At 37.4% G+C, this 15,536-nt stretch overlaps 1 protein-coding gene across 2 annotated transcripts; it reads left to right on the top strand.

Annotated features, from left to right (window-relative positions):
• Window positions 1-1,691: 1,691 nt before the first annotated feature.
• gng2 (guanine nucleotide binding protein (G protein), gamma 2) lies at window positions 1,692-12,966 on the top strand. 2 transcript variants are annotated; one of them, XM_058386719.1, is made up of 4 exons: window positions 1,692-1,911; window positions 10,998-11,089; window positions 11,879-11,999; window positions 12,109-12,966. In XM_058386719.1, exons 3-4 carry the CDS (start codon window positions 11,913-11,915, stop codon window positions 12,235-12,237), a joined length of 216 nt encoding a protein of 71 aa, XP_058242702.1. In that variant the 5' UTR covers window positions 1,692-1,911; window positions 10,998-11,089; window positions 11,879-11,912; the 3' UTR covers window positions 12,238-12,966. The 2 variants fall into 2 exon arrangements, with proteins under 2 accessions (XP_058242702.1, XP_058242701.1); XM_058386718.1 differs by lacking the exon at window positions 1,692-1,911 and adding an exon at window positions 2,044-2,229.
• Window positions 12,967-15,536: the final 2,570 nt, after the last annotated feature.

Below are 15,536 nucleotides of genomic sequence, written 5' to 3'. Positions count from 1 at the left end.
TGGGTGTGGTCAACATCACACAGGAAGTTGACTGAAAAAACATATCATGTTTGGTATTTTGTGTTGTTAATTCTAGCCAATATGGAAATCCAAACAATGGTCCCATATATCTGAATTCACCTTTAAAATAATAAAACGAATATCTTAATGTTTGCACTGACAGTGAAATTAAGCAGCCCAGAGAAACGGCATTTAAAATCTAGATCTGCTAAATGTAGATGGCAAATGAGTGAAGATATATTCTTAAAAAACATAGAATTATTAAAGAAGCCGCACTAAAAATTGAATCTTTCGTAATGATCTCAGAGGCTATTGGTGCTATTTACTGTGTATCTGTCTTAAAAAGATAGTGGAACAGAAACATAGGGAAATATTAGGTTTGGGTCTGATTCTTCATTTGTTGATATAAAAAATGGTAGTTAAACATGTGATGGGATAAAATATTGGATTAGATAATATTAATACTGTCTTGTACGCTTAGATTTTGTTCCGAAGGAGAATATGTTGTTCTTGTAATTCTATTGCTTACAGCTACCCAGCTGTACAGGAAATCGTTCATCTACCACTACTGTTGCCATGGTGACTACAGGGGAAATCCATTTCATCAGCTGTCTTCGTCATACTGCCCTCCTCCTGCTTTTCTCCTTCTCTTTCCCTCCCCCACCTAATTTTTCATTCTTCTACCCTAATTTCTTTGCTTTCTGTCTCATTTACTTATGTTTCATGAAGCACCGTCAATCAGGCCACATGAATTAACACCAAAAACATTACTATTACATCCAGAAGAGTAAAGACATCCTGGTGTGTCAATTTTTCATAGTGGGTTTTTTTTTGTTCACTGGCTCATTGAATCTGTGTGTGATTAAGCTTAGCAAAAATAAAACTGGTCTAAAATTGGAAGGATGTAAATAAAAGCCTTATTCAATGCAAAAAAAACACCTACAAGCTAAGCATCTGTATGTGTGCATGCTGTTGTGTCTATGGCTGACTGGAGGCTTTGTTCAGTGGGCATGTGTGAAGCTCTGGGTGACAGTACCTACACTGATGACCTTGTAGTAATTCCACAGGGCATTGGTGCAGGACCGCAGCTGCTACTGACATCAGATAACACCACCACCAATTATATATATATATATATATATATATATATATATATATATATATATATATATATATTATAGATAAAATAAAATAAAAAATAAAAAATCATGTCATCAATGTCATTTAAAGATGTTTGGCTTAACATGCACTTAACTACTCTGATAGACTAAATCCCTTTTTGTGTCCCATATCATTCCTTATAATCATAATTATTATTCTACTCCATCCAGCCATCCAAACCTCTATTCAATCCCAAACCTTTTGCTTGTTTAGCTTTTGTGTGTGTGTGTGTGTGTATGTGTGTGTGTGTGTGTGTATGTGTGTGCAGCCTTTGTCTGTGGGGTGCCACCTGGAATTTTTTTAATCTTCTCTGGCTGTAATATTGTCAATCTGAAGATTAAAGGGGCTTGGACATTTGGATTATTACAAGCTGTGTATGTGAGGGTGTAAGTTTGCACATGCAAAAGATGCATAGAGAAAGAGAATGAGTTTAGAGTTTAAGAAAAAAGGATAAATCACCCTCCCTCTCTCCCAGTCACGCTCTTTGGGGGAGGGGCAATTGGGCACATTTATCTATTCTTGCTGTCAACACTGTACCAGAGCCACAGCACAGGACTGGCTGCCCTGTGCATGCTGTGAACGACAGAGGTTGTGTAGGGGAGTAACTGAACTAGGCAGAACCGCACCACATCACATGCATTACAGTTAAAGCTTCAGGTGCAAAAGTAAGACGTGCCTGGCAGACCAAGATAAAGGGGCATGAAAGCAACAGTGTGACTGTAGGATGAACCATCTGTAGGAGGAAAGCAGGTAGGAGCCTTTGTATTCCTTTGGACAATATCTGGTTATGTGCAAGTGTGTGCTCCCAGAGAGAGGGGGAAGTGGGTTTGAGTTGGCTTCCAGAGTGATTCCACTAGCTTGTTGGGCGGAGCATGAGAAGGGCTGTCAGCCAGAGTGGTGTAGCCGACAGTTTGTGTGCGCGTGTGTGTTTGTGCGTGTGTGTGTGTGTTGCAAAAGTGTGAGGAAGAGGGACAGTGTGTGAGAGAACCTTTGGCTACTACTACTGCATCCTGTGTAATATTGGAGTCTCTGAGAAGAAATAAACAGATACCTAATCTCTCTGAGAAGGTAAGCTGCTGACTTTTACATCAGCTCACTGTGGAAAAGGAAGAAGCTTCAGATGTGTACTTGTGCATGTAAGAGAGAGAGGGAGATCTGTCTGTGAGATAGGTGGGCGTTACAGCAGAACCCAACAAAATCGACTGTGACAAAATGTGGCATTGCCTGTGTTTTTGGATTTTTCTGAATGTACGTGTCTGGGTTTGGTTAAATGTACATGTGTATTTGATTAATGTAGTTTGTGAGCTGTGTCTTTGTATGTGAGTGTGTGCCTGTGTGTAGAAGGTTCCATCAGGGCGGTGTTGTGTGGAGACACCACTCATCCATAGCTATTGCATGTGTGTCGGTACACATCATCGATAACATGGACAGAAGAAGGCTTCCAGAAGAGCTTGGAGGCTTATCATTAAATAAAAAATATGGCATGAATTCACTCCCACAATGTGCCATGTGTAGAAAATGGCTTTTGGATCAGTTTGTACTTCCTCTGTGTATGGGTTAGAAAAAGGGATTCATGAAAAATTGGGGGAGGGGATAAAGAAGATACTGGAGAAAGAACGATGGCTGAGGGAGGAAAAAAGTAGCCTATTTGCAAGGAATCCCCAAGGAGTCCCTGGCGAATTCTCATAACGGTCAAATAGTTTTGGTTCCTTCTAAGATGATTATTTAGAGATATTTGGGTGTGTAAAGGAAGGCTGATGATTCAGTGCTATTTACTATACAGCAATGCTGCTCATCATTCAATTCACTGGGCCCTATAACACATTATATACTAAAGCAACATAGATCACAGTTTGGCTGAAATAAATAGTATGTGAGTTTTATCTGGCCCTCTGTTGCTTGCCATTTTGTTTCTACTGTGTTAACCACAGCTACATGCCATGTTATGTAACAGTGAGCGTCTCGCTACATTCAGGCGTTGCGGTATATGTGCACAGATGTCTAATATTTTATATATATACATATATATATATATAATGTTTGTAGATAGAAAGATAGATAGATAGATAGATAGTAATATGCGAAATGAATAAATTATGAAGGAAAAAGGCACAATAAAGACAGATTTATGTATGTATGTGTGTGTGTGTGAGTGATTGAGAGAGAGATTGAGAGAGAGATTGAGAGAGATAGAGAAGAGAAAGATGGGTGTATGTGTCATTTCTGGGCCCTATTTTTTTTAAAAAAGTTTTTCTTTATTCATTGATGTTGGAGATGCATATATGTTAACATCACACAAAAACAACCACTTAAAGAGAAACAGAAGACATTATCATGTTTTCCCCCCAGGCTTTTCTGCCAGTGCTTAGGGAAAAAACATGATTATGATTAAGCCTTGTCAAATGTCAAACCAGTCATCACAGAATTGGAATGAGTTAGCAGCTTTCGTCCACCCTGGGCCTCAGATAATCAGTCTGCACACACACAACACAATGTGCTCCGTCTCACAGTGAACAACTATTAGCCACGTGGGTCTGACAATGCTTTGATTTTAAATTGGTGTATAGTGTAACTTCTCTTAAACCTCTTTACAAAGTACTTTAGAATGTTTATCATCACATTAAATTGAGTTAGGACAGCATAACACTTTGATCACTACATACATGCAGTATATTAACCTCTTGAACCCCTTGAAACTTTATTATTTAGTTATTAATCTTTAAGCAAATAGTGCAGTTTCTGCTATGAATTATTCAGTAACTGAAGGGAAAATAATCAGAAAGTTCTATAGTTACAAGAAAAAGGAATTCAAGGCTTGATCTGCAAATGTGTAGTGGAAGATTAACTTAACTTTGCATGGTTAAACATTTACCTACATTATTATGACTAAAATGGTATGAATGAATTGAATCATCTGATGATTCATCCATACCTAGAAACTTTCAATGTGAATATCAGTGAGATCCAAAACATGTGGTGAGTTTAAATAGTGACTTGATGATGTCATATGCAGCCTGCTGTGAAGTCAATACTGTACAACATTTTGACAGTGGATTGGTTTACAAGCAATACATTTTGCAGCATTTTCAATGCTGAGCACTAACAGGGATACAATCGAGATAAAAGATCTAATGAGCTGTTGCCAGGAATAAATATGTTTCTCAAGAATAAGTCTGGAGAAAATCTTAATAGGATGTGTTTTAGAAAAGCTGCAGTGGTTCATTGATATAATAAAAAACTAATCAGTACCTGATTATTAACACCCGGGAAAAACCACGTCTAAATTATGACGTCTGTTATACTGACTTATGTCAGCACTAATAATTCTGTGATTGCACTGTTAAACGCAGCTAGTGTGTGGGCAAATGGACTAGTTTGTCTGTCTTTCATTCTACACATATCCTGCTGTAGAATGTGCAGAATGCATTGGTCTGAATGTTTGGAATATTATTAACTTCTCAGGAGTCTTGGGAGTTCTTGGCATGTGGTCCATTTTGCAGGAAACCATGTTTATACCAGTCCTTCGGCTACACACACACACACACACACACACACACACACACACACACACACACACACACAAACCCTCCCTATCTTCCACTAACACACACACACACACACACAAACCACCCTATCTTTCGCTGACACACACTCACACACACACACACACACAAGCACAAACCCTCCCTATCGTTCACTGACACACACACACACACACACTCAGACACTTGCTCCTGTTTCCCTGGAAACAAAGTGTTCTCTGGAACTGGTATCATTAAAGCCTTTTCAAGCCCTAATTCAGGTGAAAGACCTGCAATTTGTCTCATCACATTTTTACTGTAAGCCATGTGCAAATTATGATTGTGGTCAACATGCGCAAACGAGGAGAAAAAATCATATAAGAACATAATACATCCTAGGGTACAATATAGCTAAGATTTCTCAAAGAATATTCTGTTGCATATGTTTTTTCTAATGATATGTTAATCAAATACATATGGAAGCATAATTTAAATATCAGCCTAAACAAGACTGTGCTTGTTTTAGTATTGAACATTTTTAATGTCATCCAGATTGATCTCTTAGTCCTCAAGGGTGGACTGGGCGTGAAATAGTGCTGGGACTTGTTGCTGTATGCTCTTCATCTGCAGCTGTGAAGAGCTGAAACCAGGTCAGGAGGGGTTGCATGTTTTAAAAGCTTTATGCTCAGAGAATAAACAGTTCACAGCCCATTTGAGCAGTTAGTTTATGAGAAATGTGCAAGCAGGACAACCTGGAATCATGCTTCTTGCACATGCTGCTCAGGAATATAATAGTATATAATTGACACAAAGGTTTATGACTGATGTAGCTCCAGAAGGACACTGCACATGCTGGTGTACTTTCTGAGATACTTTAAATGCTTGTATGACTGAAGACATAAGTCTGGAGAATAGCATGATTAAAAAATCTCTTTTTCTCTACTTATGGGGCATTGAACATGAAATATTTAATCTTCTGTCTGCTGGGAGCTGACAAGGAACATGGGTGTCTGTTTTTGTACCAATGCAAGTGCAATTTACTAGATTGCAATGGCATCTTGTTATTTTGGCTAAAATTAATGAACTGGCTGGTTGGTTGGTTGGTCATAAATTAATGCACTGTGCTGACGTGGATGGAGTGTCATTCTCTGCGTCATTCTGTCCTTTTCTATTATTATTACACTACCACTAAATTATCAACATAAAATCTATTTGCTGCAAAAATTGAAATACAGAAATATACAGTATTTGTTGTACTTCCTCTCAGTTAGTTGGTTTTTGTTACCAGTAAAAGTTATATATAAACAAGATATAATATTAGTCTACTCATATGTTATTACAAAAACAACATAGTGCTACACTTCACACATTCTATTCTTAAAGGGAATTGATTTGATTAGCTTCGATTTGATCAGAGCAGCATGCTTATAACCACACTTCTTAATGATGTATTCACTCGAACCCATTCCAACTCATTAATATATGCACTGATGGTCTTGACGGTTTCACACATATGCAATGTGTCGCTCTTAAACCTTGTTTTGAGTGCACTATGATCCCATGCACATTCCTGTACATTTATCTTTTGTTACCTTCTTTTTGCAATTCACTGATTATGACAGATGAAGAACAAAAAAATGCTGAAAAGATGTTTGCAAGTTTTCCAGTGAAGTGGAGTTCTTGAACTTCCTGTCTTCGGTTTGCAGTGCAGTTTACAGTTTCAATATAGAAAGTTGACTTCTGTTATGTATTATTATTATTTTCCTTACTAATATTAATTCTCAGTTAATTTTCACCAAAGGATGGGATGAAATGTATGCTACACATTTCAGTCTATCACCTGGCGAAAATGAACTTAGATGCACAGACATGCACATAGGCACGGTGTTAATGAACTGAAGTGTGTGAAACTGTTTGCTATAATCAAACCTTTAGGGAACTATGCACACTAACAGAGACCATGTTGATGAGAAACAAATGGGCAGTCTAACAGCTGAGTCACTCACCCCAGGAAATAACAGGCTTGTGTCCTAGGGTTGGGTTCAATGGAGTGTGTACATGACTATAAGTTGCTGGAGGAAAGGGCTTTATTTTGCATCTATATCACAACCCTGTTGAATTTTCAAATATATCAGGTGTTTATTAATTTAAAAACAAAAAAACAAAAACAGTATGGCTATGACGGTACGGCAGTGCTGGTTTATGTGTTTTTATTTATTGTAGTTTATATATGAACATTTATTTCACTGGGACATGTATAGAGGAGACTCCATATAAATGGTTAATAAACTGTTGCTATGGTGAAGTTTTCTGAGAGATACTTGTTTAGCATTTTTTGGAAGGAGTATCTAACGTCATTATGTTTTCTAACATGGTAAGTGAGAATCTGAGGAGGAACAACTGTTCAAAGCTATACTATTCTGTAAGTCAGTCCATCCAAGATTTTGCAATTTTGTAATTACAGAAATTAAAGCAAAATCAAGCAAATGCTGCAATATTTGGTGGAGCTAGTAATTTTTCTAAAATTGCCACAAATTTTCCGCAGACTTTGGTCATTACAACATGCATTCACCCAAATCCATCTCCAATTCATATGGGTTATACATGAGTATATCTATCATGGAAATCTATATGTAATTACATGTGTCTTCAGTGGTAAGACCTGTGAAGAATCCTGTATTTACAATTCAGTTACTCCCAAAACTTATGAATCCCCATCCACCCAAAAAAATAAGTGATTAACAAGTATAAAATTTTGTCCTTTAATCCAAAACTCAGTCAGTCAGTCAGTTTTGGCAAATTGCTGTGGTGTAAAAGAAATAAAACCCTCTAGGAAACGTTGTGGTGGTTACTCATTACACCACATTGCAGTGCATTGTTGATCATTTTCCTAAAACAACACAACCCCAGTGTGTTAATCCTTACATATGTTATTTCATGTGGAAGGATTGCACTTGTGTGTGACTTACCTCAGAAGTTTGTATAAGCAGATTGCTTCCAGCAGCCATGCTCAGAACATTTTTGATCCTTAAAGCTTGTTCAGTTGTTTCACTGGAACCCTTAAAGATTCCAAGTAGAACCCTTTTTACTAGAGTGTAGAAAATTAAGTTATAGTGATGAGTCGGATGATCTAGTTATCAAAATGTGTTCAAAATATCTATTGATTTAGGGAATTTATGGAAAGATTAAATACTGTATGGAAGCAATTCATGAATGTGGAATGTGGGATTCCCTGGTGCTGCAAAGCTCCTCTGGAAGGGAAACTGGTCCATTTATCAGGTTGAGAGAGACAGCAACGAAATATTTAACATTCCTTTGTTGTATTGTACTTGCAAAAGTATCAGAATGAAAAACTGAAAAACATAAATAAAACTTAAATATTTATTTCCATTTTCATATTTTGTCATACAGAAATGTTTGGCATATTCACTTAAACAAGAAACACAAGAAACAATCAACAATGTTTCAAAGATAAATTATTTTCTTAAGTAGTTATTATTATTTTTTAAATAAATTAAGTATTCTCTTTAACAGCGCTCTCACTGATCCTCTAATGACTAACAAGACCACACTTAATGATTAAGACCACATTAATTGCTTGAGGTTTTAGATTTTAAAGATGCCATGTCTTAAAGATGTCATTGTTTTATACCAGAAGGGTGCTGTGATCTTTTTAACTGCATATTTTAATACTGCAGAAGTTAGCTGCCTGTGCCAGGAGGTTGTTTCATCAAAATGAATGACCAAGTGCTATATCACATTTAGTTTAGAATATATATGTCTTTATAGAAAATTATTGGAGTGGTCTCTTCCTTTAGGCACGAGAGCTCAATGATTTGAATTAATTTATACTTAAAAACAAGTCTTGCATTTGTTTCATAGTGAATTTTGAGACTCATGAGTTGTTTTCTTTCTCTACAGCAGTTGAAGTAGAAATAGGGAAGAGAAAGACAGAGGTTTAAGATGAGTAAAAAAAAAAGAGCAACATATGGAAAGAGGAAGAGATGTTGCCAATTCTTCAAACATGCACACAAAAACACAAAATCTTATCGCAATAGAGAGACTATAGGACTAGTCACCATAATGGCTATTCTTTTTACATTTTGGCAAATCCTCACTGCAGCTACATGTGAAAGTTCTCTTTGTGAGCTGCTTCACACCTTTTAAAGAGGCTTTACAGCTGCATTAAAGTAGCCCGGCATACGTTATTATTAGAGGGTGATTGTGATTGTGAGTGTACATGTGGGTGGATGGGTGTTTGGGAGCTTTTTACAGATTTGACGATTTTGATGGTAAAAACAGCAGCAGTCATTAATTCACACCAGAGAAAGAGTATCCAATGTAGTCTGTAAAATGACAATTTTAAGTTTATGTTTCATAATGTTGAATACTTCATCCCTGTTTATCAGTAGGGGACAGAGCTGAATAACGAGTAGGCATATGGTTCCATTTCCAGAAGTTCAGATTAAACAATGCTCTCCCCCTTCCCTCCTTAACACATCCTCTGATACTGATCATTTGCTCAAGGAAACACAGAAAGAATATAAATTCACCGCAAAGATATGTACACCTTAGGATCACTGAGATACACCAACCACTGCACAGGAATGCTCCCACTTCCTGTACCTCACACCTCACATACCACAGTAAGCACATCGTTGAGTCTGGCAAAACTCTTTGGTTAACATACCAGTTCACTTCCCCATTCATGCAGTTGCTCTCTCTCTCTCTCTCTCTCTCTTTTCCCTGCATGGCTGTTCACAGACTGAACCCCTATAAGGTAAAACAGCACACAGAATGATGTGAGGACAAATAGGAACTGAGATCCAAAGGTTCACTGTCCCCAATGTATGCTGATGTTTTTAGTTTCTATAAGCTGGTTTAGTTTTGATTTAGCAAGGCTGGGCTGGTTCTAAAAATCCTCTCTCAGCTTTTTAAATGTGAGTTCCTGTATGCTTAGCCTGGATCTGGCCTCAGTGTTGATTTCATAGTGGAACATTTCACCTCTCCTGGATGCTTTGCCGTCTTGGTTGCCTAGCAACTGATGTTCATTGCAAAAGAGGGGTTACTGGTTTCAGTGTGACATTTTTTCCCCAAGTCTTAATGATGGGCACTAATGAAAAATTGTCCAAACTACTGACTTGTCATGTTTAAAAGAGGATAATGGTTTTGACAAGGTTTACTTCTCTTTTTTAGTAATCAGCTTCAGGATGAAAATGAGACCAGCACCAGCAGTTGGTCAATTTAGATCTGAGCTATTCTGGGGAGTACAAATACCGTTTTAGGCTGAATTCCCAGTGGGGCTCTGCTTCCTGCTTGCAACAATAATGTTGTTAACTGTGGCTTAGAAAATGACACAGTGACTTCAGTGAATTAATGCAATAAGTCCAGGAAATGTGATTGGATGTAATCTGGTAAGAAAGAGAACATCATAAATAATTATATGGACAACAGGAGACTCACTTTATTAAAGAGTTTTATTAGTACAAGATAATATAATACAGTGAATCTATGTTCCTTGATGAATTGAAGTTGTGTCAACATGTGTTTTACTAGAAGCAGAACAGAGCATACACTTGTGATGAATCATCGAAGAATTGATGCAATATTGTAAAGAAAATAATAGTTCAGTGCTATTAAAGGCTGCTTGGCTACTTCCTCTCTCTCTCTCTCTCTCTCTCTCTCTCTCTCTCTCTCTCTCTCTCTCTCTCTCTCTCTCTCTCTGGATATATTTAAGCCAGCAGGCTGAGCTGGACTCATTAGTGAGACTGGGGTCAGTGACAGCTGACACATTGGCGCCCCCTGCTGCTCTCTCTCATTAGTAGGCCTTTGTGGTTAACCTTTCTGCAGATGGGCCTACTGAGATTAAAAACTCTAATACACCACACACCCTTTGAGCTCACAGTCCTGACAGGTGTGTCACAGCATGCTATCAATATCCATGTAGGGGAACAAACAACACAAAGCCTAAATGCACACTCGCATACTCTTTGACACAGCATGTCGTTGTTATCCATGTGGCAATATTACACAACAGTGACACACACAGACACACACACACACACAAACACACACACACCCTACGATATCACATTAATAACTGGGAAATATCATGCAGAGATCAGTCTGTGATGCAGACACCCAGTAGAGCTAACCCAGTAGTCTGCACTACTGAGGGGATTGTGAGGGGATTGTCTGTTGTTGCTCTTTAGATAAGCCCGTGTTTATGTGTGTTTGTATGTGTGTGTATGTGTGTGTGCACACATTTTTGTAGATATTTTCACAAAAAATTTTTTTTTTTTATCTTTCCTATAGATCAACATCTGAACATAGGGACACAAGACTAGACCTTGAGCAGTGACATTCAAGGCATAGAGTGAGCTGAAAAGACTGAAGAACGTCTTAAGGTACAGTATCCACAAAGATTAAATATCAAGTACATACGCAACCTTCACACAAATTGTTCGGTTCAACAAGTCTTACATCACATGCCAATCTGGAGGATCCAGATACAATTCAAATAACACTGGGTTGCAAGGTATTTGGACCCCAAATAGGATGCCTAATCCATCCCAGGGCACGCACACACACACACACATATACAATGTTTAGCATTTTTTCTACTGATATGTATTAGTGAGCTAGTCATATAATTGTAAATGTAAATGTGCCAACATGACACCTGATTCCATTCCATATTTACACATTAACATTTTTAATGCCTCACAGTCCTCAAACCTTGACCCTATTGAACATCTTTGGCATGATGTGGGCTGTTTGCAGCAAGTCTGTGCAGCTGTCCAATTTATAGCCACTGTGCAATGTGATCATTTGCACATGGTAAACAGTTGCGAAACACATCCAGGATCTTGTAGAATCCATGTGCAACCTTTTCTAAATAAGCAAAGAAAAAGCAACACTGCCAGATAGCACAACTAGATAGTAAAACCTGTGATTTCTAGTAGTACATATCATATTAGTATTATTTGTTTCTTTTAGCCTGTGTCAGGAAAACAATTCAGCACAAAGGCGGTGAAATCCGTGCTTCCTATCTCATGGTGTTGCTAGGCAGCATGAGAGGCAGTTTTACACAGTGACGCAGTGGTATTAAAAGGAAATGTTCAACCATGTGATTTTGTGGCACATGAATCAGTGTACAAACATAATTAATATTGCTGTGTGTCCTTGTGCGGTAGTGTTCGTGTTTAAGCCTCCCTGTCCAGCAGACTCATGGCTAGCAACAACACTGCCAGCATCGCCCAGGCACGTAAACTGGTGGAACAGCTCAAGATGGAGGCTAACATTGACCGTATAAAGGTGAGGGGGAAAAAAACTGTGTGTCGAAAACCACGCTATCTAAAGTATTAATCAGACAGATGTGTGAAAACTTATCACCTACGATATTTAACAAGTTTGCTACTGGCAGGTGTCTAAAGCGGCTGCAGACCTGATGTCATACTGCGAAGCTCACGCTAAGGAGGACCCTCTGCTGTCACCTGTGCCTGCTTCTGAGAATCCCTTCAGGGAGAAGAAGTTCTTCTGCGCCATCCTGTAAGCAGTGATGGCTGGCCTTGGGCATGCCTGCTCCATCTGGGACCCACACACATTGATGTTAAGAACGTAAACCTTTTAGCGAGGGCTGAGGGGCAGGCGTGCGGTGACTCCTCAACCTCACCTGGTTCTCCATGCACCCCGTGCAAAACCCCAGCATGGAGGGAGTGCCAGAGCTGTGCATGTTTACAAGGGAAAGCACAGCCAACATGAGCAACTGGCATTACAGCAGCTCAAGCTGGATATGATGTGTAAATTGCAGTATTAATGCGGTATTTTGTGGTCCCTATGAGGTATTCAAATGTTTTGTTTGATTCAATTAAGTTGATCGTGATTTTGAAGCTGATCACTGAGCAGAGAACCATGGATTGTCATGGAAATGTTCTGATTTCTTCTTTGTTTGCTCTATTTCAATAATCATTATTTCTCTTAAATGAATTTGGTATATATGACTTAGGTAGCTTTCTACGTATGTACTTTTTTTTTTATTTAATAACAATAGATAGGTAAAAGCATTTTTTTATGAAAGATTTGCACACATACAGATATTCCTAACAGATACGTATCTTTATGAAACTGATTACAACATTTGAATATGTATAGCAGGCAGTTTAATTTTTGTCTCCTTCAAAAAGATAGGTCTTTTTACTATTTGTAAAAATCAACTGTGTTGTGCTGTATGGTTTGAATGTCTGTGGTGATTCCAATAATAACTGCATGAAAACATACAAATTGGTCCAGTCTTTTGTTAGTTTGTTTTGTTGTTTTTGAAATTAATTTTTGTAAATTCAGTTCATTCAGATAATGACACTTTAGTATGTATACTTAAAATAAGTAACTTTAGAGATACTTTAAAAATACTTATTCTTTAACCAAAATTAGTTTCAAAACTAGTTTTAGAATTACCTGTAAGATTTTTATGAGAATTCCATACCTGTATATTTTACAGTGGATAGACTACTATAAAAGACTAGACTTCTTGGTCTAAAATCCTGTCCGTTACAGAAAGTGCTTTCACACATATATCACATAACATCTTTATAATATATAATACTATCCTCTTTAAGATGGCATATCAAATTGCTGTCTACATAAAAATACTGTTGTTATTTGCTTACTTAGAAACTCAAAAGCAGAATAAATATTAGAAAGGTGGTAATTATCAAATTTCCCCTTGGGGATTAATAAAGTCCTCTGTTCTTAATAAGGAGCCCATATCCAAAGCTGTGACAGGGAAGATTAAAAAACAAACAAACAGACAGTGTTTCTGTAAGTAATGTAATGAATAATTACACTGCTCATACAGATGGATGCCCAGCTATTTACTGATTTGTTTTTTGAAAGTTAAAGGCAGTGTGCAAATGACAGGAATTCCAGCTACATAATATTACACAGATGTGTACTCTACTGAACTGCTGTACCTCATTTATTAGATTTTCTTGCTTATATAATATAATCTATAAGGACAGCAAGTAGTCCATTACATCAGTTGATACACAGTACAGCTTCAGCAGCACCTATCAGATTTTTTTCTTAAACATAACTGCCTTTTGATAAACCTCACATGATAAACAGGACAAAACCACATTTCTGGTTGGGCTACTGATGGGAAGGATGTGAGTTCAAATCCCAGGATGACCCAGGAAGTTGCCATTGCCGGGCCCTTCAGCTTAACCCTCAACTACTTAGGTGTCACTCTGGATAAGAGAGTCTGCCATAAGTGTAAATGTAAAATTTCACAATTCTCCTCAACAATAATAAACCAAGCTCCTCTCTTTGAAACTACATGCCACTGATTACACATCTGCAGTTACTATCCAGCAGTATGTATGTGAAGAAGATGGATACAGTTACAACCATATTCAAAATATATTTGGTGGTTTTCAATCTGAAAAATGATGTGCTGCCTAGCACAATAAATTCATCTGCTATCTGATGGTGGTGGGCAAATACACATCTCCTGAACTTAAGTGAAAGTGGAGATACCCTAGTTAAAATGTTACTCTGGTAAAAGTAGAAGAAGTAGAAGAGTTAAAGTACAAAAATAATTGTATTCAAATGTATTTAAGGAAAAATATACTACATTTGTCCTAGCTCTAATGTTGCACACATGCCTGTTAATAAAAGGTCTGAGAAATGATCATGATACAGATTAACATTATTCTAAGGTAAGGGGCACAAGGGAAACATGGGGGGCTGTAAAATAGCAGAACTTGAGATCTATGAGATCTAAGATTTATGTTATACTTAATATAGTAACAAATTAAAACCTGATAAAACACTTACATAGCTGTTGAAATGACACATTTGTTTGTGTGTGTGTATGTGTGTGTCATTGTTTACAGGGCACAGGTATTTGTGCATGGACACTACATAAGAAAAATTATATATAGACAGGGTCTGTAGCCTGTCAACTGATTCCTACATAAAGTGTTTAAAAATAAAAATATATATATATCACAGCAGAAGAAAATAGTAAGTACTACAGCGTGACAGTCTGACTTGGTAACTCTTCGACACTCGGACTTGGTGTCTTGAGGAATCAGTTTTAACAAATGACAAGCGAGAATATAAGCAGATTCACTTTAACAGAAACTTGCTGCTCTATAGATTTAGAAGAAAAAAAGTTCAAATTCACCACAGTCAATATTTCAGTATTTAGTAACTAATGCGTTGGTGTGTGATGTTCAACTACAGTGTTTGTGCACTAATCCTATTCTGCTTTACATAAAAAAAACTATGAAAAAGACATTTTACTTGGTGACTAGTCAAATATTAGCAGTAAAAGTTGAGCTATTGGGTTATTGGGATGCTGTATAATATCGGTAAGGTTGATATAGACTGCTGCTGAAGACTTACTGATTACGTTAGCTTACTTAGCTAAGTAAAGCATAATTAGCCATACACGACATAATTAATATAATGACAGATTTATTCACATACGCAAGAAAATCCTTCATTACTGCAACATTGCAATTAGATTCATACTAAACAAAATCATCATTATGATTATCTCAGGACGTGCTCAACTCTACATTTTCGTAAATATGTTGTTGAATTCTTGAAAGACGAAATCGTATGTTACTGAGGCAGAGCAGGAATCTGAATATGAAAGACTTTCATCTGTTCTACTTAAAACAAATCCTGCAGGTCAAACCACAGGCCATGGGCGTGCAGGTAGTGGGATGGGGTCAGGGTTTTCTTCCATCATAGGCTACAGTATTTCAGGCTGTGACACTGCAGTTTTAATGTTCTGCCCAACCGTTTGCGCTCGCTGCATTTAATGAAACCAAAAAGATATGT

Source organism: Hemibagrus wyckioides, linkage group LG03 (assembly GCF_019097595.1).
Source record: "Hemibagrus wyckioides isolate EC202008001 linkage group LG03, SWU_Hwy_1.0, whole genome shotgun sequence".
NCBI lineage: Eukaryota > Metazoa > Chordata > Actinopteri > Siluriformes > Bagridae > Hemibagrus > Hemibagrus wyckioides.
This window is presented reverse-complemented; position numbering and strand designations above follow the sequence as displayed.